At 38.8% G+C, this 23,844-nt stretch overlaps 1 protein-coding gene across 1 annotated transcript in view; it reads left to right on the forward strand.

The window, feature by feature from the left end:
- The window catches only part of UBE2K (ubiquitin conjugating enzyme E2 K), a 49,299-nt gene that overhangs the window by 9,517 nt on the left and 15,938 nt on the right, over positions 1 to 23,844 (forward strand). The window contains exons 2-3 of the mRNA XM_064449309.1: positions 16,099 to 16,192; positions 21,469 to 21,527. Of these exons, the coding sequence (XP_064305379.1) occupies positions 16,099 to 16,192; positions 21,469 to 21,527 (153 nt within the window). The remainder of the gene's footprint in view (positions 1 to 16,098; positions 16,193 to 21,468; positions 21,528 to 23,844) is intronic.

Genomic DNA, 23,844 nt, shown 5'->3' on the forward strand with positions numbered 1-23,844 from the left:
ACAACCCATGTGGTGGAAGTTTGTGCAGAGTATGCCATCATAATATGCCGACCCATTGGCAATACTGACCTGGAAAGATGAACAAATGATGGATGAATTGTCTGGCCAACTCTGGCAATACAAAGAAAGTCTTTCTTCTTGCCTATGGGCCTGTGTCTTGGCTGTGGAGAAACTGTCCCAGGAATTCCAGCAATTCAAAGTAGGTATGCCCTACTCGCCACCTGTACAGACCAATATATTGGCTGTTAGGAGTAAGCATCCATCTGTTCAAGAGAGAGGATATAGTGGATACACATCATGGGTTAACCTGTGGTTTTACCTGTGTGACCATAGAAAGGACATGAGGAGGTGGGATGGCAAATCTACCTTGACGCTAGAGGCATGGGTATGTGAGTTGCAAGGAAAAACAGTGACAAAAGAGGGTTCTTCCAGGAAAATTGCTGTTCCAGTTTCCAGTGGGCAGGTCCCCAGACAGAGTAGAAGGGCTGATCTCGCTTCTGATCTTAACAAAGGGACGACTTCTTTGTATTTACAAGAAGTGAATGGCGAATACTATGACCAGGTCCAGAGGGGCCCTGCCTCAAGTCAGGTGGGGGAAAGGGACAATGGGATTTGCTGGACTGTGTGGATTAGATGGCCTGGCACATCAGACCCACAGGAGTATAAGGCTCTAGTGGACACCGGTGCACAGTGCACCCTAATGCCATCAATCTATACAGGGGCAGAACCTGTCTCTATTTCTGGAGTGACAGGGTGTTCCCAACAGCTAACTGTATTCAGTTAGACTGAAGTGAGCCTAACCAGGAATGAGTGGCAAAAGAACCCCATTGTGACTTGTCCAGAGGCTCTGTGCGTCCTTGGCATAGACTGCCTCAGGATAGGGTATTTTAAGGACCCAAAAGCGTACTGGTGGGCTTTTGGTATAGCTGCTGGAGGAAACTAAACAGCTGTCTACCTTGCCTGGCCTCTTGAAGGACCCTTCCGTTGTGGGGTTGCTGAAGGTCAAAGAACAACAGATGCTGATGGCCACCACAACTGTGCACTGGCAGCAACGTTGCACCAACTGAGACTCCCTGATTCCCATCCATGAGCTCATTCATTGACTGGAGAGCCAAGGAGTGACCAATAAAACCTGCTTACCTTTTAACAGTCCCATAAGGCCAGCGTGGAAGTTGGGTGGAGGATAACAAAAGGCTATCATGGCCTGAACGAAGTCACTCCACCATTGAGTGCTGCTGTGCCAGACATGCTAGAACTTCAATAAGAACTGGAGTCCAAGGCAGCCGAGTGGTATGCCACAACTCATACTGCTAATGCATTCTTCTCAATCCCTCTGGCAGCAGAGTACAGGCCACAGTTTGCTTTCACTTGGAGGGGTGTCCAGTACACCTGGAATCAACTGCCCATGGGGTGGAAACACAGCACTGCCAGTTGCCATGGACTGATCCAGACTGCACTGGAACAGGGTGAGGCTCCCGAACACCTACAATACATTGATGGCATCGTTGAATGGGGCAACACAGCAGCAGAAGTTTTTCAGAAAGGGAAGAAGATAGCCCAAATCCTTCTGAAGGCTGGTTTTGCCATAAAACAAAGTAAGGTCAAGGGACCTGCACAGGAGATCCAGTTTTGGGGACTAAAATGGCAAGATGGATGTCGTCAGTTTCTAGCGGATGTGATGAACAAAATAACAGCCATGTCTCTATCAGCTAAAAAAAGCTTGTGTTTCCTTTTTGCTAGGCTTTGTGGTTTTTTGGAGAATGCATATTCCAGATTATTGTCTGATTGTAAGCCCTCTCTATCAAGTGACGTGGAAGAAAAATGATTTCAAATGGGGCCCTGAGCAACGACAAGCCTTTGAACAAATTAAACAGGAGATAGTTCATGCAGTAGCCCTTGGGCCAGTCCGGGCAGGACAAGATGTAAAAAATGTGCTCTACACCGCAGCCGGGGAGAATGGCCCTATCTGGAGCCTCTGGCAGAAAGTATCAGGGGAGGCTCAAGGTCGACCCTAGGGTTTTGGAGTTGGGGATACAGAGGATCTGAGGCCCGCCGTACTCCAACTCACAAAGAGAGATTGGCAGCATATGAAGGGGTTTGAGCTGCCTCAGAAGTGGTGGGTACTGAGGCACAGCTGCTCCTGGCACCCCGACTGCCAGTGCTGGGCTGGGTGTTCAAAGGGAGGGTCCCTTCTAAGCACCATGCAGCTGATGCTACATGGAGTACATGGGCTGCACTGATCACCCAACGGGCTCAAATAGGATACCCCAGTTGCCCAGGAATCTTGGTAGTGATCATGGACTGGCCAGAAGGCAAAGATTTTGGAATATCACCAGAGGAGGAGGTGACACGTGCTGAAGAGGCCCCACTGTATAATAAACTGGCAGAAAATGAGAAGCAATATGCCTTGTTCACTGATGGGTCCTGTCGTCTTGTGGGAAGGCATCGGAGATGGGAGGCTGCTGTATGGAGTCCTATACAACAAGTAGCAGAAACTGCTGAAGGAGAAGGTGAATCGAGCCAGTTTGCAGAGGTAAAGGCCATCCAGCTGGCCTTAGACATTGCTGAACAGGAAAAGTGGCCAGCGCTCTATCTCTATACTGATTCATGGATGGTGGCAAATGCCCTGTGCGGGTGGTTACAGCAATGGAAGCAAAGCAACTGGCAGTGCAGAGGCAAACCCATCTGGGCTGCCACATTGTGGCAAGATATTGCTGCCCGGGTAGAGAACCTGGTTGTAAAATACATCACGTGGATGCTCATGTACCTAAGAGTCCGGCCACTGAAGAACATTGAAGCAATCAGCAGGTAGATGAGGCTGCTAAGATTGAAGTCGTGGAGGTGGATCTGGACTGGCAGCATAAGGGTGAACTATTTCTAGCTTGGTGGGCCCATGACATCTCAGGCCATCAAGAGATGCAATATACAGATTGGCTCGTGATCGAGGGGTTGAGTTGACCATGGACAGTATTGCACAGGTTATCCATGAATGTGAAATGTGCACTGCAGTCAAGCAAGCCAAGCAGGAAAAGCCTATGTGGTATGGGGGACGATGTCTGAAATATAATTGTGGAGAGGCCTGGCAGATTGACTATATCACACACCCACAAACCCACCAAGGCAAGCGGCATCTGCTTACAATGGTAGAAGCAACCACCGAATGGCTGGAAGAGTATCCTGTGCCCCATGCCACCACCTGGAACACTATCCCAGGCTTTGAAAAGCAAGTCTTATGGCAACATGGCACCCCAGAAAGAATTGAGTCACACTCATTTCCAAAACAACTTCATAGACACCTGGGCTAAAGAACATGACATTGAGTGGGTGTATCACTTAACACATTGAATATGAATATGATGCACCAGCTTCTGGGAAAATCGAATGATACAGTGGATTGTTAAAGACTACACTGAGAGCAGTGGGTGCTGGGACATTCAAATGCTGGGATACACGTTTAGCAAAAGCCACCTGGTTAGTCAACACTAGAGCATCTGCCAGTTGAGCTGTCCCTGCCCAGTCAAAACTTCTACATACTGTAGAAGGGGATAAAGTCCCTGTAGTGCACATTAAAAATATGCCGAGGAAGGCAATCTGGGTTATTTCTGCCCAGGGCAAAGGTAAACCTATTTGCGGGATTGCTTTTGCTCAAGGACCTAGATGCGCTTGGTGGGTGATGCAGAAGAATGGGGAAGTTCAATGTGTACTTCAAGGGGATTTGATTTTGGGTGAAAATAGCTAATGATTTGAATTATATGATGTTAATTGTTATATAATACTGTACATAATCACTACTATGGTTGTTATATGCCAAATCAATGGTATTACAGTAAGAATTGCCCAAATTAATGAAGAATGAATTTTGATGAAACTGAGCAAAGCGCAGTGATGATGGAACCAGAACTGGCTTCACCATGCAACCATCTAACATCACACACCATCTCTTCTGCCCTGAAGGACTGTTATGACAGATGGAGCCCGAAGTCACGGACTAAATGAATTCAATGGATGTTTTAGAGGGATGGCCCATAGACTAAGAGAATGATATCTGTGTGTATATATCACAAGACAGGAAAGATGGTGGTGATTAATTGGGATGTACTGGAAAGGGTAGGACGAGAGCATTATGTATATGGTATAGAACAAGGGGTGGATATTGTCCTGTTTTTGGCTGGGACAGAGTTAATTTTCTTCCTAGTAGCTGCTATAGTGTTGTGTTTTGAGTTTAGGATGAGAATAAGGTTAATAACACACTGATGTTTTAGTTGTTGCTAAGCAGTGCCTACACTAAATCAAGGATTTTTCAGCTTCTTGTACTGCCCCAGCAGCAAGGATGCAGGGGGTGCACAGAGAGCTGGGAGGGGGCGCAGCCAGGACAGCTGACTCCAACTGACCAAAGGGATGTTCCATCCCATATGACATGCTGAACAAAAACCTGGGGGGGACTGGCCAGAGGGGCAGGACCACTGCTTGGGAACTGGCTGGGCATCAGTCAGCGGGTGGTGAGCAATTGTATTGTCTCGCTTGTTTTGTATGTTCTGTTATCATAGTTATTATTTTCCCTTCCTTTTCTGTCCTAATAAATTGTCTTTATCTCAGCCCACAAGTTTAACCTTTTTTCCAATTCTCTGCCCCATCCTGCAGTGGGGGGAGTGAGTGAATGGCTGCATGGTGGTTAGCTGCCTGCCAGGTTAAACCATGATGTAACTAAAGAATAGTTGGCTCAAAATGAAATCTTTTACTAGGAAGTTTTTATTAAAACTGTTTGTTGTTCTATGGTGATCTTTCTCAATTATTAGTTTACTTGTAGTTTTACGTCTGTTTATCTGAACCATGTAGCTGTTTTTCAAGTTCTACGAATATAATATTATTGCACTTTTAAGGTCAGTATTACATAGATACTAATAAGCACTAGTATTACAAATATTACTTAAATTGGTGAGTCAAAATACTTAACATATAATGTTAGCGATCATTTGGCCCGTGCTATGAGTTTGCCAAGTATTGGTAGTGGGAATATTTGTGCAGGGAATGCAAGATCTATTGCTCATTCCTGTGTTCAGTTAGTGGTATTTTTTGATGATAATGTGTATCCAGTTGAGCCCAGAGTTCTAGTGAATGGTCTACATATCAGTTGGCAGAATCCTAAAGATTTTGGGAGTAAGTGGAAAACAGAAAAAATCTTGGTCTCCATTGGAGTTGGGCTCATTTGGTTGTCTTTGGTAATCTCTTAGAAACCTGAGGAAAGAGAGCAGTTGCTATTTACAGGACTGGGTTAGTCAGTTTAGGATTAGGGGTTAGGCCGCAGCTACCACGTGGTACCTTCTGACCACAACTGTTCATGGACTTATGGGATAGTAGGAATTAGCCAATACTTTAAACTTCCCAGTCTCCCATTCATTCTTCTGTGCTTGTTTTCAGGAGTTTGGCTTTAATATGAAAGAAGTGTAGGAGTCCTAAGGTTAGTTCATTTTACTCAGTATAAAATTTAAATGAAGTTAACTTTCTATCATAGTAAATTTGTTTAACTATAAACAGCAGGAAAGTGCTGGTTAACAGTCCAGTCCTGTGTTGTCTAATGGTCTTTCAGTTGTGTTAAACTTGTTAAACTAGTGCAAGTACTTAGTGTAGTTCTTAAATTGTTGACCTCTTAAATGGTTTCTAGCTTGTTTTATAATCCTAGTAAGGATTGTTGTCATTACTATTCTTCATCACTTTTACACTAATAATTGCTGCTGGTATTAAATTGAGAAGGTGCTTTTGGTTAAACCTTATCTTTAATATGCAGACTATCTTTTTGTCTCTGACAAACTCAGTAAAACTTTGCTGCAGTTTAGATAAGGAAAATAAACAATTTAGCTCTTATGGCAGAGAGTGTGAGTTTTGAGAAATAGTATTCTTTAAGGCACTTGAGGGATATAGTCCACTTTTGCACTCCTGACTTATCTAGCGTTTTCCCATCAGATTATGTCAGTGTTAATACTTGTAATATTTGAAATGGGAACACTCGAATGTGCTTGTCATGAGTATTTAATAAAATAGTATCTACATAATAAATGAAGTATCTCTGTGAGCAGCAAAAATAACCTTGTTGGAGGACCAGATCTCTGTTATTCTAGTATGTTGTAACAGAATTATACTGAGGCCCATGGGTTGCTCCTCTCTAGTCTTCGAATGATGTTGTGAATATCCCTGGCTACAGAAGATGCTTCATTCGGCTCTTATGTTTTATTGGACACCATAAAACTCAGTCATATGGTATAACTCCAATTTGGCTATGTTCACGTCTAAGAGCTGAGCTCATCCTGTGTGTCATTCTGATGGAATGCTAATAGGGGCTGTCCTGTCTACCTTTTCCTATTTGTCTTGTGACAACAGACAACTAATTTGTGTTCATTATTTCATCATTTCTACTCATTAATAGCTAGTAAGATCAACAGTTCATTGGGAAAGGAGAGACTAATGATTGTACAGGTCTAATTACTTTAGAAAATAAAAGTTTAAGGTGACGTGTTCAGATTCTGAAGTATGTTTGTACAGTGTTCTATGAAGGGGGGGTGGAACCCCAAACCCACAAATGCTTTAGTCCATGTTTTACTTAAATAGGTAGTTTAGCTCAAGCTAAATAAGCCAAATATATGTCACTTTTTATTTTTGGCTGAAAATGAACTGTGAGAAAGTCTTATGTTTATGCCGTGTTAGGATGTGTTTAAGTACAGGAGGCTATTGTGAAATAAGGTAGCATATATAAATAGAAATCATGGTATGTGTTGTATTTGCTCCCTTTCTGGAAACTCTTAGAGCCTTCATGGTGTTAGTTAAGCCCTTCCACTTTGGAATAAGGGTGTCCATGTGGGAAGCCAGTACAGAAAAACTGTTCTGAGCTATTTCTGCAAGTCTTCAAGCTCTGGGACTGAGTGAATTAGCATAATCGATTTAAAATGAGCTGAATCCTGTGATTCCTTTATATGTAGAATTACTAGCAACCTAAGTAGGGTAAACTTAAAGAATTGCCTGCAGAATCTGCATCAAATCAAATAGTTTTGTGTGTTTATAACTAATAAAAGTGTCGTTCAAACTGATTATTAAAGCATACTTTTTCTGCAGGGTTTTGCAGTTGTTCTGCATCAGACAGAACTGTGTGTAAAAAGATAAGGAAAATGCATCTTGCATTCCTGGAAAATTGTTTGTTTAGGCTTTCCTGAATGGGCTTATCCAGAACAGGAGTCCCTTGAACTGTGCCCATTCTGATGTTGAGTATCTCAGTGTCACTCAGATTAGATTTCGGCAACTCCTGCCCATGATTAATGCTCCTAGGTACTGTAAATACCTTGCATAGTTAGAGCCTATGACTGTGTAGGGGCCCTTAGACGAGTATGGGAGTGTAAATATGCTGTTATGTACACAGCTTTTGTGGCACAGCTTTACCGGTTTAACTGCACTATCCCTTAGTGAGACAAGTACTGATTGTATAACTGCACTTAGGGCTTATGCCGGCACAGCTGTGTCAGTGACACCTCTGTGTGCACGTGACTGACACAACGATTTTGTCAGAAATAGTTTAGATGCTAGAGCTGAAGTTTCAGGTTTTTTTTTCAAGTTGTCCTAAGGCAGTACCAAAAAGCAGTGTCACGTTCCTCCTGCAGCCTGGTCTCTTCACACTTCTGTGCCCCTTCTCTTACTTGCAATGTTTGTGGTGAATCTAATCAGGGAGTTGGGTTAAAATGAAAGAAGTTTCTTACTAAGATAGTTTTAATTCAGATTTCTGCTGCAGAGTTGTATGAACACTTGCACAAAATCCTCCCCCCTCCTTTACATTAGTTCTACTGGGACCAGGAGGAAAGTAGGACCTTGGCAGCTGTTAGACTGGCTTAAGTTGCTGTGGAAGTACTCTCTCTCACACTTTTTTGGTAGAATTATGTTTTAACAGCTGAACATTAGGAAGAACCAGTATTTAGACACCTTAAATAAAAGAAGTTTTACTGAAACTTGTGATGTCCAGGTAGAACTCTTGCAAAATGAAGATGTTTTCAATATTTGATGTTTTGTGATCTGACTGAAAAAATGCCCTCTCGGTATTGTTCTTGTATGTAAATGTGTGCAATACAGAATTTTAAGGTTGGCACAGGTTTGGTCTCTTGTTAAGACATTTTGTTAAAGAATCTTATGAAGATGTAGTTAATAAGTTAAGCTGATAAATATGAAAATTCTAGTCCGAGTCTGTTAGTGGTACTACAGAATTCACACAGTATTCATATTTGTAGTTCCTTAGATACGTTAAAATACAAGTTACGTATTAACATAGTATTGACCAGTAAATGAAAAAATTAGTGTGCAAAAGTCTCACATATTTTTATTAAAACAGGCATAACTCTAGAAAATATATGTGAATGCAGTGAGATGAAATAGAATGTGAAATGTGGAAGAACTTCAAGACTGAAATTGATAGTAGAGTCAAAGAATGTGGGAGCATTTTAAGAAAATGTTTCGTTGTGTTGACCTTATCTAGGAAAACTGCTCTTTAATGTGCTTTAGGCAGACTTGTTTCTTCTGTTCTTGCCCTGCCCCAAACAGATTGTTTCATAGGTGGGCGGAGCTCTGTGCTGTTAAGGTCAGCAAGAGCCCTCTCTGAGAAAGCAAATCTGATATGCTGATCTCAATTGGTAGTGCAGTGTATATACTTAATTACCACAGTCATGGCTATGATGTGACATTTCTGCTTCTCTTAATAACAAGGTCAGGCTCTGGAGATGCACTTGATTCTGGCTTTTAAGCTGGAGTGCGTCTGAAGGAATACTTCCAAAATATTGAACTATGATCTCTTGCTTTGGTAGTTCTTTGTGACTGGGGCAGGAATCAATAATTTTAGACCTCAATATTTCTGAAGTTGAATTTGCCATTTCGCTGTAGGACAGTGTCCTGCACTTCACTTCCTAGTAGAGCAATATATTCTGCCTTTTTGCTATTTTCCTGTTTCTCGCAAAAGGGTGAGCTAAGCAGATGCAATGTACTTATCCTGAGCTCTGGGGTACCAAAGGGTTAAGGTGGAGTGTTGGTTTGTAAAGAAGTAAAGCTAGGGAGATCAGGAGAGGCTGGCAGTTGACTTCTCAGATAGCAGCCTAAGAGGTGGGCTTTTTTAGAACCCTCCCTTTCTGGTATACCAGTGAAGTGGAGAGAGCTGAATCGTTTGAGCTAAGTTGAGAGAGTTAACGGTATCATAGCAAAAGAGTATAAGAAAATAATGTGGCAATTAAAGCAAAACAAAAGTACTTGAATATTTATCCACAGATTTGCAAGGGGTTGGTAAATAGGATAAGAATGAACCTGGGTTTGTTTAAGTTATTAATTTAAACAATTGTGTAATGGAAATAGCATAACATGGATTTCATTATGATAGTTAATCAGATGATCTTTTTTTATAGCTTGCTTGAGATATGTTCATGCCAGATTTTGGTGTAGAGCAGGACTGTTGTGGTAGAACATAAAATGGGGGGGAGGGTAAGAAGAGTTTTAGGAGACACTGGTAACTTCATAGTACCATAGATTAATTTTGCTAGCATGGTTTCAGACTAGGGTGAAGTATTTCTTACTTAATTTGGCTTATTAAATATTGATCATTGTAGTGTCAGTGTAAAATGTTTGGATGTTCAAAAGTACCCGGATAACATTTGTAAATTATAGCTGTATTAAAGAAGTAACTAAATTTTTATTAGATTTTAGGTAGGTTAAAAAGTGTTTATTGCCAGTTTACTTCAGAGGAATCAAGCAATAATTTTAAAATTCTAAAAGATAAATAAAAAAGTAATACTTTGGTGCCATTGGGAAATAGCTAGTGATAGAAAACATTTTGTTTTAAATGCATGCCCTCCCTTGCAAGCTAGAGGACTTTGTCCTTGGTTGAGAAAACTCTGGATAAATTTTTCAAATTTATTCTTTATTTTTTGCTGAAATTTTGGCATGTACATTCTTTAACATTTTTGTCACTTCCTAAAACTTTTCCTTAACATGTAATTTCCTAGTCTTAAAGCACTAAATGGTTACAGTTTTAATACTTAGCTGTTTTGATTGCAACTAGACTTGTTTATCTGTACACATAATTTATCATTTCTATGTGTGTCTTTTCAGGGTAGGGTTTTTCTGTTGTTTTTTGGGGCTTTTTTATACACATGTGTTTCTAGAGTTCTTTGAGTTATTCCCTGTAAAAACAAAGTGAATTAACAGAAAACAGTAGTACTTCATCCAATATAGAGTAAGTTCCCCTTAAGCTGGAGGAAAATGATGTTACAGGACCTATAAAATCACAGACGGCAGATAGTGAATTGCTGTATGGAATAGCAGAATTTTGTTGGTTTCTTGTTTTTTGGTTTGTTGGGGTTGGTTTGTTTGTTTTGTTTGTGTTGGGGTTTGGTTTTGGTTTTTTTTTTAAGCACAGAGCTATTCAGAAGTAACCATGGGGTTTTAAATTCCTACTGTAATTCTGTTTAGGGTATTTTTTGTGTGTGTTATGTTTTTATAAATCCTTGTTTGCCACCTCAGCATTTATACCCAAAGATATTTAACATTAATTTTGCACGTGGTATCTGAATATGTAAAGTCAGAGAGATGCACTAGAACATACAAGTAATAATTCATTTTGACACTACTTTATTCGTGTTAAGAAAGTAATGTGCTGAATTGAAGCTATTAATATTGCTAATAAACATAATCTCTTCTCCTTCTTTGTTCTGGCCACAACAGTTTAAAACATAGTATGTATTTTAATGGTGCATAGGGGAGATTTTGGCCTGTTATGTTTCTTTACAGTAATTTTATTATGCAGGGATCAGAGGTCTAATGTTGAGAAAATGCCATGGGGTGAGTAAGTAGAGCTGGTTGATTCTAGAATAACCACACTCAATTTCTTTTTTGTATGCCATAATCATCAGTATTATATGTGTTGCCATGGCTGACATGGAAGTGTGAGGGATTTTTGGGGGGGTTGGGTTGGTGGTGTGTTTCTTTTTTTGTTTGGGTTTTTTGTTGTTTTTTTTTTTTCTTCCCACTCAAGAGGGTTCAATATAGATGTCAAAAACTGCTGGCCATGTACTAAAATATATTTAAAAACATCTCACTCCTGAATTTTTCATTAAACCTACCAGTATCTACCCATACATTGCCACCTCTAGGCATTTTTATGCTGATTACTTGAGGTTAACTTTTTTTCTGATAGCAAAATAACTGTAGAATTTGGAAGCTTTTTAGAAAGCATAAAAAATTCTGAAGCACTTGTAATTCCTGCTTTAAAAAAAAAAGTCATTTCATCTACCTTCAGTCTACAGGAAGTAGACTTATCTCAAGGTTGAACTTGGAATATATAATTTTCTCTTTTTTTGGTAAATATAGTAAATAGTATTTTATATGTGTGAAAGAAATGTTTAGAACAACAGTGCCATTTTTATCATCTTGTCTTAACATGCCCCTGTAGTGTTGATGTGTTACAGTTTTGTCTTGGCTCTCTTTGCTTTTATCTTCTGTGAAGGAAAACTTTGGTTTCTTTAAGAGTGGAGGTACTGGGCTAGTGAAAAGGGTAATAATGGGTCATGAATAACACATAAATAAAAGTTTTTAAAGGCAGATTGGAGAAGAGAGAAGGAGACAGCATGGAAGGCTCAGGAGAAGGGGTGATTAACTGTAGAAAGAAGGCAGCTCCCTCTAATGTGGGACTCCTTGTTAAGGCCTGTAGACATAATGGTGAATAAGAACAGAAGAGCTGGTTGTCTGCTGAAAGTAATATTACAAGGTCGAGAGCTGCTCTCTAAAAGGATTTTAGTAGAAGTGGAAAAGATATGTGTGATAGTCTTCACAATGACAGAACTTACTCTTCAAAGTTCCTGCTGGAGTGGATTGTGTGTTCTATATAAGGAAGATACTCGGATATAAAACTAGACAGTGTGATTCTGAATTTCTGGAGTTGTTTTTGGAGATAAGCCTTTTGCAGTGGATGAAAGTGTCTTTCTATGAGTCTTCCCCAACTTTTCTGCCTTATGCTTTCAGTTTAATATCCATGCTTGGGTTTCATCTCCACAAGGCAGAATAATTGGTTAAGCATGACTAGCAATGCATAAAGAGTCCTAGCAGTTGGGATGGTCTAAAAGACGACAAATCTTTTGGCTAGAGCCCTAGTGTGAAGCAGGGGATACATTTAAAAAGGAAAAAGGCTATGCATAATCCAAACTGAATATGAGGAAAAAAAGAAGAGGGAATGGCATCGTGCATTGTGTAATACATTGTGTTAACACTCCTTCGCTTTTTTTTTTAGTCTTGATCAAAATCATTTCCAGGTGTGATGATGGGAAGTTCTGCTGGTGTAGTGTTGGACTTGTAGATTCCTAGAAAAGGATTTTGGTGTTGGTGGAGTGTTTTCATGTTGGTGAGAAATGCTAGTGGGAATTGTATTGTTACTGAATTCAACTTCTTTGAGATTATGGGAACAAATGCTGCTAGTGATGACATGGCTCATATTTCAGGAATTGCTAGCCCAGTGATTTAGTCACCAAATTGTTACTGAATCAACAGGAGGTGATGCTATTTTAGACTTGGTATGGAAGTGTAATGAGGTCTTTGTAGAAGAACTGCTTCTGGAAAATCGACTTGTGTTGTGAGATCACAAATTGATTCATAAATTCTGTGCTAAGGTCACTGGTGTCAGAGGCACACTTTTGGAGAACTCTGCTGCTGGTAATGTTTTAGAGACAGCTCAGGTGATTATGGTGGAGGCCAGGGATTTATTCTGTTAGAGCTGCTAAAATTAAGTAATTTTATCCCATGTGATCTTCATTAAGGGCAAATATTGTAGAAAAACACTCCAGATTTAATTGGATGGATAATCACTTCAGTATGTTAAATACTAGTTATTGCTCCAGGGATGAAGGAAGAAGCGCCTCAGCTTGACCTTGCCAATTCTTGCATCTTGAAAAGTCTATCAGAACAGCATGAAGAAGGTTCTTCAGCTATGTAAATAAAAAAATGCATTTGTTATATGGAGGGCATAGTAGAATTTAAGCATGAACCTGAAATGAAATTAATCATTACACTGAAACAGTGTAATATAACCTGCCATTTTTCATCAAGGTTCTGTAAAAAGGAAATAAGGGTACGGAGATAGCTACAGCTGTAGTAATAAAAGCAGTCATCTCAAATGGGGGAATAAGGATCACTAACTCTTGAAAGAAACTGAGCTTTGCAAAAGGGATTTTGTTTTTTACCAAATCTATGGAGTCGGGAAGGATTTGTTGTGAAAAACAGCTAGTACATTACTAAGTGAAATTGAATATGAAGGTGAATATCTAGGCTGCTACAGCAGTGTGCAGGGCACTGAAGAAAAGTAAAACGCTAAGCAGAAAGTTAAGCAAGCTGCAGCATGGGTTAACCATAGCTTGTATGATTGAAATTCATCCCTTTTGCTATTGCTTCAGTCTTCAAGATGGAAAGTTATGGGTTTGCTTGCAAAGAAGAACTCCTGCTGCCAGCTTAGAGCTTACCACGTGAAGTTGTCAGCTTACTAGTGACACAGAGAGAGCAGAACCTGAACAGACCTTAGAATGACTGCATTACCTGAGTTTTGGTGACTTGTTAACTGTATGGGTTATTTAAACCAATGTGCTGCTTTGTGAACTAAGGTACTGCACAGGGGCAGTACCTCTGAGAAAGCACAGTGCAGTCACTGAGGAGGACAAAAACTTCCATAGGAAGCCTTGTTGGGACTCTGTCACTTGATCTGAGCCTCACATCGTGCTGCCACAGAAGAAAGCAAATTTGATCTTGGATTACTCTAGTTGTGATGTATTTTCAGTGAGTGCAACAGAGTGTTCGTGGCACTGAGACTTCATCTAAATTCATTGATGTAGGGCTGGTGAGGTGGTCACAGCATGTAGAGTGGAGAAATTAAAAAATAAATCAGTATGGTGAGATGAAAATTTCAGCTTGTTTAGAGCAAAATTAAGGCTGAAAAGGGAAATCAGTGAACATAGCATATATTTTGCGAGGGGAATAAATACTAGAGGTACAAAGAAAGCTGGGAAAGGATGCTGTCACAGGTGGGTGTAAATAGATTATAACTTTACTGAAATGGTAGTTTAGAAAGCTTTTAACAATTGTGAGGTGGTGGAGTGAGCTGCCAGTTGGCATAGTGAAAGCACAAAACTTAAAAGGGGGGGGGTTGGAAAGCTTGCAAGAGGCATGTGTTGCCTATGATTGAGTTTGGATTCAGAGAGGGAGTTTCTGACAGTGCCTGGCTGTTGGGAGGGCTGTCTTGCTGGGACAGTCTGTCCTGCTGCTCAGTATCACGGAAACAAAGCTTGGAAAGAAAACTCTTTTCAGTTGCTCTCTGGTCAGGCAACTTATATGAACAGTAGCAGGAAAGAAAATAAATCTAAAATACATTTATAAATGTAATTACTTCAGTTCTATTAATAGCTTCCTTTCTCTGATGACTTAGCTAAGGTCATGAAAGACAATGCAAGATCTGATACTGAGCTTAAAACAAAAAAACCAGTTTATAGATATAATGGTCTGTTTTACTAATTTATATTTAGTATTTAACTGGCTTTTGATTTTGGAAGTGCATGGTGCATTTTTAATTTGTAGTGTGGCTGAATCTTGGTTTTTTTGAAGCACAGGCCAAGTACTGTAGAGTTACAGGTGCTGCCTCATCTGTGTGGGTTGAAGGGCTTTTACCTAAGTCTTAAAGACAAATGTGTGTAACTATAGACGTAAAAAGCTCCCAAATCACCACTGGATTAATTTAGTGACTTTTTTATTTAGGGTCTTTTACATGGTGAAACTTTAAAAGTGTGGGTTTTCTTTTTTAATATCTGTGAGCATCTCTGGTCAGAAGAGCACCCTCTTTGTTGGGGGGTGCTGAATCTATACAACATTTACAGGAAGGAAATAGAGGTAATCTCCCAACTGTTCTTAAGTGAATTCGGCATCCTTGACATTTCATGTCATTGGTAGATCCAAGAACTAGTTGATGGCAACCATCAGCTTTATCTGACTTAACTCTTCTCTGATAGCTGTCAGCAACCAGGTCTACTCTGAGGGAGAAGTGCAGCTGCACAGGGCTTTTTGGCGTAGAACTAGTTGGAACAATTTTAAAGGATCTAGGAGATGATATGAGTTCTTGAAAAAAAAAAAAAAACCCAAAAACAAACCATAGGATGCAGGAAATATGTATTGCAGTCAGTGGGCATGGTATATAGAAGCAGCAGAACGGACAAACCTGTAATTACTTACCTCTGAGAACCTCATGGTATATCTAAAAGGAGATTCTGCTTTGCGTCCCCCACACCCCCCAAAAAAGAGTTACTGGCTGGAAGATTTGTATGAATTTCACTAACACTGCTCTCTGGACTTGGAAAGCATATTCAATGAAAAGAGTAGCTCTGGCTAAACACTTCTGAGAATCAGTTTCTGGAAAACATATGGTTTTTTTCAGTATCAAAATACAGTGGTTTTATTTTGTAGGCAAGTTGATCTGGGGTGTGACAATGTTAAGGAGGTGACAATGAAATTCAAGTGTATAAATAAATTGTACCTTACACTTTAATATTAAAGATAAACATGATCTTAAGCAAGGCTACATTATTCTGTTTAGATCATTGTATTGTTTAAAAATAGTGAGCACTCCATTTGGGGAAGTCTTTCTGTATTCCAACGAAAGTGACAATCATGTCTATTATTTAAATTGCTCTAAACAAGAAAAAAAAAAGTTTAACTCAGTCAATTTAATTTTATGGTTTAAGATATGTAGAATTAATAATTGATTTGAAAGATCATGGTCTTAAAATTGTAATCAATTTATATTTTTAAGTTGAGATATTGCTGGGTTGCTTTGCTTATTTTAGTGATAGTATATGTAATATGATTGAAATTTTTAATGCTTCACAAATAGTATACATTTAATGAAGTAAAATTCCAACTGGAAGATAGCTATTCACTTGAAGTTACTATATTTTTAATTTTTTGTTTATATTTTTTTAAAATTTAAAATACCATATATTGGGGGAAATCTGTATGTCAAATGCTTACTTATGATTCTTTGTTTTTCTGTTTATTTTTAAGACGAGCAAAAATCAAATTAAAGTAGATCTTGTAGATGAGAATTTTACAGAATTAAGAGGAGAAATAGCAGGACCTCCGGACACACCATATGAAGGCAAGTAATGTTTTTGTGTATGCAATTGTTGTATACTTCAAATCATGCGTCTTAAGATGCTTTGTTTGTAAAATTAATTTACAGCATTAAAATGTAGAGCCACGTGTTTTAACATAGTTTGATTTATACAAATTTTAAGCTTGAAAAATACTTCATTTCAACTTCTGTGTTGCCTGAAGATGGGTCTGTTCTACAGTAGGACAGAATATTCCATATCAGAGCTTAATTTACAGGTATAAGCTGTGCAGTGTAATTGATATAATTCTGACTTTCAGTTGTTTACCATCTTAACGGTTTAAGCTTCTTAGCCATGAAGCATCAGGAAACTGAGCTTCAGAATCTAATGTAACTGAACATGTATTTCAGTGCTCTAATGTGGTGGTCATTCAAAAATATGTTGCTTTTTTTTGTCTCAAGGAGAGATGCCATTGCAAGCTAAATTTGAGATTAATGTTGGGCATCCATGGGTCCCAATGCTTTACTTATACTGGAGTGGGTGACTCTATAGTACAACTTCATGTCTATAGCTCTCTTCAAAAATTACACCTTACTGACTTCCTTCTTTATTGAAGTTGGTATCAGTAATCATGCATCTCTTCAGTCTGGAAGAAGCAAGGTATCTTATTACATATAGAAGCTTTAACAGAAGCTAATCTAGCATACTTCATCAGCGATACCAAATTACTCAATAGTGTTGGTACTTGTAAACTTTCTGATTGTGTATAATACATAAGGAGCTGGCAGACACACTTTCTATTGAAGTTCCTTGATGATAAATGAGGAATTGTTTTAAAGTTTTTGGTTGCTTTAAATGATGTTTTATTTGAATTTTCTATGCCAGGTATCTACTTTGATTTGAATTTGAACTTCCAGTAAAAAAAAGCCTCAAGGAATGTTACAGGCACATAAATTGTTTTGTTGGAAATTAGAACAGTTTTCCAAGTTTTCAGTTGCTCAGGTTGCTCCATGCCTTGGAGTGAAGAGCAAGACCTGAGTATTGTCCAGAGACACATGCAGTTTGTCATTATTTTGAAAAATAAATTCTCATCAAATGGGGAAAACAGCTGAAAATTAATGTGTAGGTATAGGTGCATATGCACTGAAGCATTAGTGGCTACCAGTGAAAGTCTGGTGGTTGCATCCTTGCTGAGGAGGGCATCCCTTGTGATTTGCTTCTCTGGGCTGCGAGCTGCTGGTGCAGCAGCTTTGGACTTGAGAGCAGGGAGAGGCTCCCCAGTGCCCCCCACCCCTGCTGGGGTCCAGGGCAGATAAAGGATGAGGAAACAGCTTTACAGAGGTTGACATTGGAGAATGGAGGGCAGGGGTAGAAGGTGTCAGAAGCTGAGGAGAAAGGAAATGAGCATGAAAGGGAGAGACTGGAAAAGTAGAAGCATCTCTTGTGGTAAGGATGCTCCCCTCCAGAACTTGAGTCCCACAGTTCCTTTGCTGTCCAGCAAATAATGGCCATTCCCCACCACTCCCACCCCATATGTGTCTATCCTCATCTCATCGGCCACTAGTGTTTTGTTGACAGAAAATAACGCCTGGAAAGAAGATAATTTCTTCTGATTATAATATGTGCCTTCAATTTAAAAAGAGAACTATGCTGTGGACCTAAAATACATAGTTGTGCTTATGACCTATTTGGAAGTGGATCATTCTGTTTAATGTAATAGTTCTTTTGCAAATATAGTTGGTCTTATAAAACCAAATCTTATATGCAGATGTTAAGATGTTGCAAAATTCAGTAATCAGATACTAGGAAACATCTGAATGGTTTGGAGGGTGTTGTTTTAGGGGGTTCTTGGTGTTTGTTTTTTCCATTCAAACAGAATTAATCGCCCTTGGGTGAGTTGGTTTGTGATGGCTTGCCACTCCCTACTCCCCACCCCAGGTCAGCATTACCTTGGCTTATAAAATGGACCTTTTTTTGAGAATGTATCGAGAGTTATTTGAAGTGAAAGATTTATTCATGTGTCACAAAAGTTAAAAAACTGTATAGCAGTTCACAAAGAGGGAAAAAAAGATTTGAATGCCTGTCTGCAGAACTGGATTCTGTGTGATGCCGGATAATTCAGCTAGACCAAAATTGCAAAAGCTGAGCACTGCGTGTGCATATATTCAGCATATCCTGCTAATGAAAATCAGCAACATGTGTTTAGTGTGGAATTTGTTGATGTGAAATGCATACTTACATACATATAAGTACATTTAACGATGAGGAGAGAGTAAATATCCCTCCTGAGGAGTTCAAACTATTATGTATTCTGATTATGGCAGGGATCCCCTGGAAAAGTAGTGTGTTCTTATGCTAACTTTAGCAGGCATATGCACCAAGGAGCAAGTTACCAGCAGCCCAATTTACGGTGTTTCCTGACAATTGAGTAATTTACTTTGGAACGTTAATATTTCTGTAACAGTTTTGTGCATTTATTCCCTTATATAATTATGAAGGGTTTGCCAGTGTGTGTAGTTTACATTTTATGATGAACGCAGTAATGCATGCTGTATAATTACTGACTGATCTCCTGTCATCTATACTCTGAACAATGACACAGCAAGAAGTGCTTTATGAAGAAAAGCTAATTAATGCAGTAGTTCAGGTCAGACACTTCCATAACACACAAGGGAATTCTAGGACCATTGTGAAGTGGAAGAACAGTAATAGTTATTGTTGGCCACAGTTGGTGAGGTATCTGAAAACAAACTGGTGCTGCAAAATTCTTTTATAGGTGATGTCAGGAAATGACTAGAGGAAGAATGCAATTTATTGTTGACAAATTTTACAGCTTTTAGTTTTTCTGTCTGTTTCATATTGATCAGTTATCAGAATATTGCAAGACAACTTCAGTTGAAACATGCTTTTGCATCCTGTGTTAAAACATGTACGTTTGAAGAGGGGCCCTTTGAAACTCTAGATTAATGGCTGCTGGTTTTCACTTGATTCAAGAGCTTTTCAATAGATAGGTTGGATTTCGGGGTGGATTTTTTAAACCCTGTGTAACCATGGTGTTAATTCCAAGCCAAGCTTGCATGTGAGCCACAGTAACTGCAAGAATAATAATAGGGTATTTCTTCAAGGGAAATAATTTAAACTTGTTTTAACTCTGTTGTGAGACATATGCTCCAGTAGGAGTATGGACAGAATATTCTGCCATTCCTGTTTATTTCAACCTCAAGTATTAAGTAGCTAGGAAAAAGCCATACATATGAATAGTCATTTTAAAAAAAAACAAACACCAAACCACAGAAATATTGGCATGCAGAAGTCAGTAGGTTGGTCACTTGCATTTTAAATGTAGTATTAAGGAAATTAATATCCAGATTTCTGCAGTTTTAAGTCAAGTCTATATTTCTGACTGTAAACTTCAGTGCACACCAATACTGTATAAATAATATTACCAACTCATTAGCCCCTGCAGTTTTAAAATCTTTTGGACTTGTGCATCCCAGGTGGAAAAAAACCTGGTGGATGAATAGCCTGTTATGCAAAAGGCTGTAGTAGTCTGTCTTTTAAAGGCAAGTTTTAATGGTAAGCAGAAGAAATGGTAATACCTAAGGATAGGTTTCATATTACCTTACAAAATGGTGTGGCAATAAAATCATACAGGGACTGATGAATTTTTGCAGTCCAGGAACAGTGTAATTGTTCTGTTTCTTAGGAAAAAATGCTGATGAATTATGTTTTGATTCAGACAAAAGGAAAAGCAAACACTTGGTCTGTTGCTGATGTACATATCTTCAAAAATATTTCGCCTGTGCTGTCCTGTAAGCAGACAAGCGATCAACTTCAACATTAACTATTATAATTTTGGATCTTTGGCCTTCCTTCAATTGTATTTTCTGTTAAATATTCTCAAGTTACTGTAGTATTAAGTGAGCAAAAACAGCTGTAGAAAGTAGTGTGAAATACCAAACTATTAACCAGTTTCAGGTGTAGTGTATTAGACTGCATTAGAATTTAAAAGTGAGAGGTGTTGGTAGCTGCTAACATGCATTTTGGCACAGATAAAAAGGTGCCATAGACTATAACAGTTCAGAGTATTGCTCTGAGGTTTTTTTCCTGTGTGTGAATCTTGCTGCCTATATTGAGACTACTTGAGAGCTGATTTTGTATAGAGTGATTTGCAACAGAGTAAATCACGCTTGAAATCGCAACGGAAATAGATTGCACATACTTCAACTTCAATTCGAGGAAATTTATAATTGCAACAAAGTATATTGAAGGAGCAAAAAGGTTTCTTTCTGAACGAACAGCAGTAGGATGAAGAAAAAACTTGCAAGTGAGGAGAAATCCTTTCAGTTTCTATAAAATCTAAATGTGTAAATTGATGTATATGTCTTGTTAAACTCTGTTCTTTTTGTCATTAAGCTGCTGCCTGGCAAATGATCTTCAGTGGGCAGGCAGAGACAGTTTGAGATTACTCCAGAAGACATAAGTATTCATAGTAAACTTAAATATTAACAAAACTATAATTGAAATAGACATAGGTAATGATACTGTAACAGGGCAGGAAAAGTGAGAAATGTTTAGAAAAGGGCAATAGAAGGTGGTTCTGTCCGCGAAGCTTACACTATCCTTTATTACATTCTCTAATCATGCAAACTATATTGAGAGTACTCAAACTATATTAATAGTACTAGTGTGTAAAAGTGTTTGTAGAATTGGAATAGAAGTAACTACTTCAGGCAGTAAGGTAGAATATAGTGGAAGTAACGCTGGAGTCTCCTAATCCGCCCCCACCCCAATGTGTGGGAGCTTTTCTTAAATGACTTAGTCAAATGTTCTTCTTTTCCAGAAGGTTTAAAATGAAATACAGTTAATTTCAGTTGTGTAACTTGAAGAAAATTTACTGGCATGAGGTATCAGAGAATAATAAAAATAATGTAATATCCCATGTCCAGCCTGAATGTTCCTGTGGCCTATTATTTTCATCTCTTTGGGAGAAATTTGGTTCATATTTTGGTATACTTGACTAAATAGAGCATGGAAATTACAACATTAGAAACAAGAAACTATAGGAGAATGTACACATTAAATATACCTAAGAAATGCAGATTCCGATTTATGTATGCAAATATGATTTTATTAGATTGACTTTATATACGTTTGTTTATAAAATGTATGAAATTTAGAAGTATCTTCTAGCTTAAACTCTGAGTAAATTTTAATAACTTGAAAACTGACAATTCAGAAACGTAAGCTTTGTCATGAAAGACTAAGCTTGAGTAATGTTCTTTTATTTTAATTCCTAACTTGTTCTTGTCTCTTGCAGGTGGAAGGTATCAACTAGAGATAAAAATCCCAGAAACATATCCGTTTAATCCTCCTAAGGTACTGTAAACACTTTTTTGGATGAAATAGTTTGGCTACCAAGTTGGTTTTGAGTATTCTTATTTATTTGCTTGCGAGTGTAGTCTCTCTGTAGTACCTGTCTCCTGTAGACAAGCATTGGAGCTGTCATCCTGAGGTAGAAATAATGCAGGATGCATACCTGTATCCACTCAGAAGTACACTGATTATTCCTTAAAGTACAAACCGGCAAGTTCTGGGAAGGACCTTGTGCCTCATTATTGATCCTCATGTAATTTCTTCTTGACATGATAAATACAGTTTTCAAAAGCCATACTCTCTATATCAAGTAAAACTGTCTCCCCATCAGTATCATTGGAGAAATACTCTTAATAGATAACTACCGATTCTTTTAATTTCTTGGACTCCGTAAATTGTATTTAGTAGTCTTGGGTCTAACCTACAAAATTTCTAGTAATAATTAAATAGTGAGGTGTATAGTTGTGAGACTTGAAGAACCAACAGAGAAATATGATGTCTTACTGCAGCTCTATTGAAGGAATGTGTAAAGCATGTGCATGCGGATGAGAGGCAAATGAAACAGCAGTGATAAAATCACTCATATGTTTTTTGCTACTTACTGCCCTTTTAACTTTACTTATCTGTCTAGCACTTCAGATTTGTGATTCCACTTCCCTCCTAAATGGATCAATCTGGGTAGTGTTCTCCCCAGTGACATGCAGCTGTAACTGTATATTCCTTGTGTGCTGATTTAGGCCCTTCAGTGGCTTCTGATGAATCAGCAGACTCCTGAGTTGTCTGACTCAGCTTCTTGATTGGTTTTCTGTTTGTCTGAAATATGTCTTTGAACTAAGGATGTGTCCTAGATCCTGATTGTTTCACACTGATATGTAATACTGGGAAGGAACTGGGGAAGAGGGGGAAGGGAGAGGTGCCAGTAGCTCTTAGCTCCGTGGCTTAGGTCCTTTGAATTACTTCTTTGAGTCTGGAGTGAAAGACACAGAAAGTCTTAATGAAATGTCTGTTGGTTTCAGTTCGTTCATTTGTGTGTGTTCTGGCAGGAGCTAAAATAAGAAGAGCTGAAACAGGTCGTAGACACTGAAAGATGGGTCTATGGACCATGGTTTAATTGCTGCTTCAGGGCTTGGTGGTTTCCATTTTCAAAGCTTATAGACAGCTGTTAGAAGCTCAGTGCATTGTAGCACAGTACTGCTTATTCTGGAGTCTGTCGTCTTGAATTGGAGGCCCTTTTTTGCTTGTGTCTAGCCCTGCCTTTCATCTGAAAGATTTCTTTATCTTGTTCAGTATGTGCTTTGACAGCCATTGTTAGCCATCATTCACTGTGAGAAATTACCTAGTATTTACATGGCTTTTTACAGTTTCAGAGTGATGTAGAGAGTTGAGCTTGTTAATAAGTGGCCTAGCTAACATGATCTCCTATCTTCTGTCCTGGAAAGTGGAATCGTTATTGTCTTGCCTTAAGTATACACAGTGATTGCACTGATTTTATTATAGCCCTGTATGTACAGTTTTTTACTGTAGTGCCTGACAAATAACGTGTTCTGCATTGATTTGCTTGCAGATCAGGGGCAAAAGTTGAAAGATCTGTGCTATATGTAAAATGTTTGTCAGGGGTTTGGGATGAGGAGGTAGAGGTGAGAAACAGAGAGACAGGTCAAAGTCACTAGGAGGCAGAGTGCAATCTGAAACAAGGAGAAAATGAAGGAGAAATTTCTAAAGGCATGTATATATTCCTTTCAGAGAACAGCTTTGCATTTTGAGACTTGTAAAAGAAAATGCTTTTAACTTTCTCAGTGCCTTTAAAAAAAAAAAAAATAAAACCAAACTGATCTTATGAATGCTTTGTGAGCATGAATACAATTTATTTTAGTGTGAAAATATGGACATGGCCAATGAATGAATGCTGGGATTAGATCCTTCCAACAGCAGAGAAAAATAATTGTAGTCTAGTTAGGTTTTGGTTTGTTGAAGAGCTTTCTGCATATGGGTAATGAGACTGGATGGTTACAGAGCTAGAAGCACCCACCAAGGAAATTTTTGCAATACTTCTGTAGCTACCAACAATTTAACTGAATAGTGAGATCCAATGTCTATGTTAAGAGTTCAGGGACTTGTTTCACTTTATTAAAAGTGGACTTCCTAGCACTTACAATGTTGGAAGTTTTAAGTCTGTATTTGACCGTCTCCTTATGTCGGAACACTGGTACTGCTGGAGGATATTTGTAAATGGCTTTGTGTGATGCAGGGCTGTGCACACCTGACAGTGTATGGGAAAGCAGCTAGGGATGAGTTTGGAGTCCTCAGATGGGCAGCAGTC

Source organism: Phalacrocorax carbo, chromosome 4, assembly GCF_963921805.1.
Source record: "Phalacrocorax carbo chromosome 4, bPhaCar2.1, whole genome shotgun sequence".
NCBI lineage: Eukaryota > Metazoa > Chordata > Aves > Suliformes > Phalacrocoracidae > Phalacrocorax > Phalacrocorax carbo.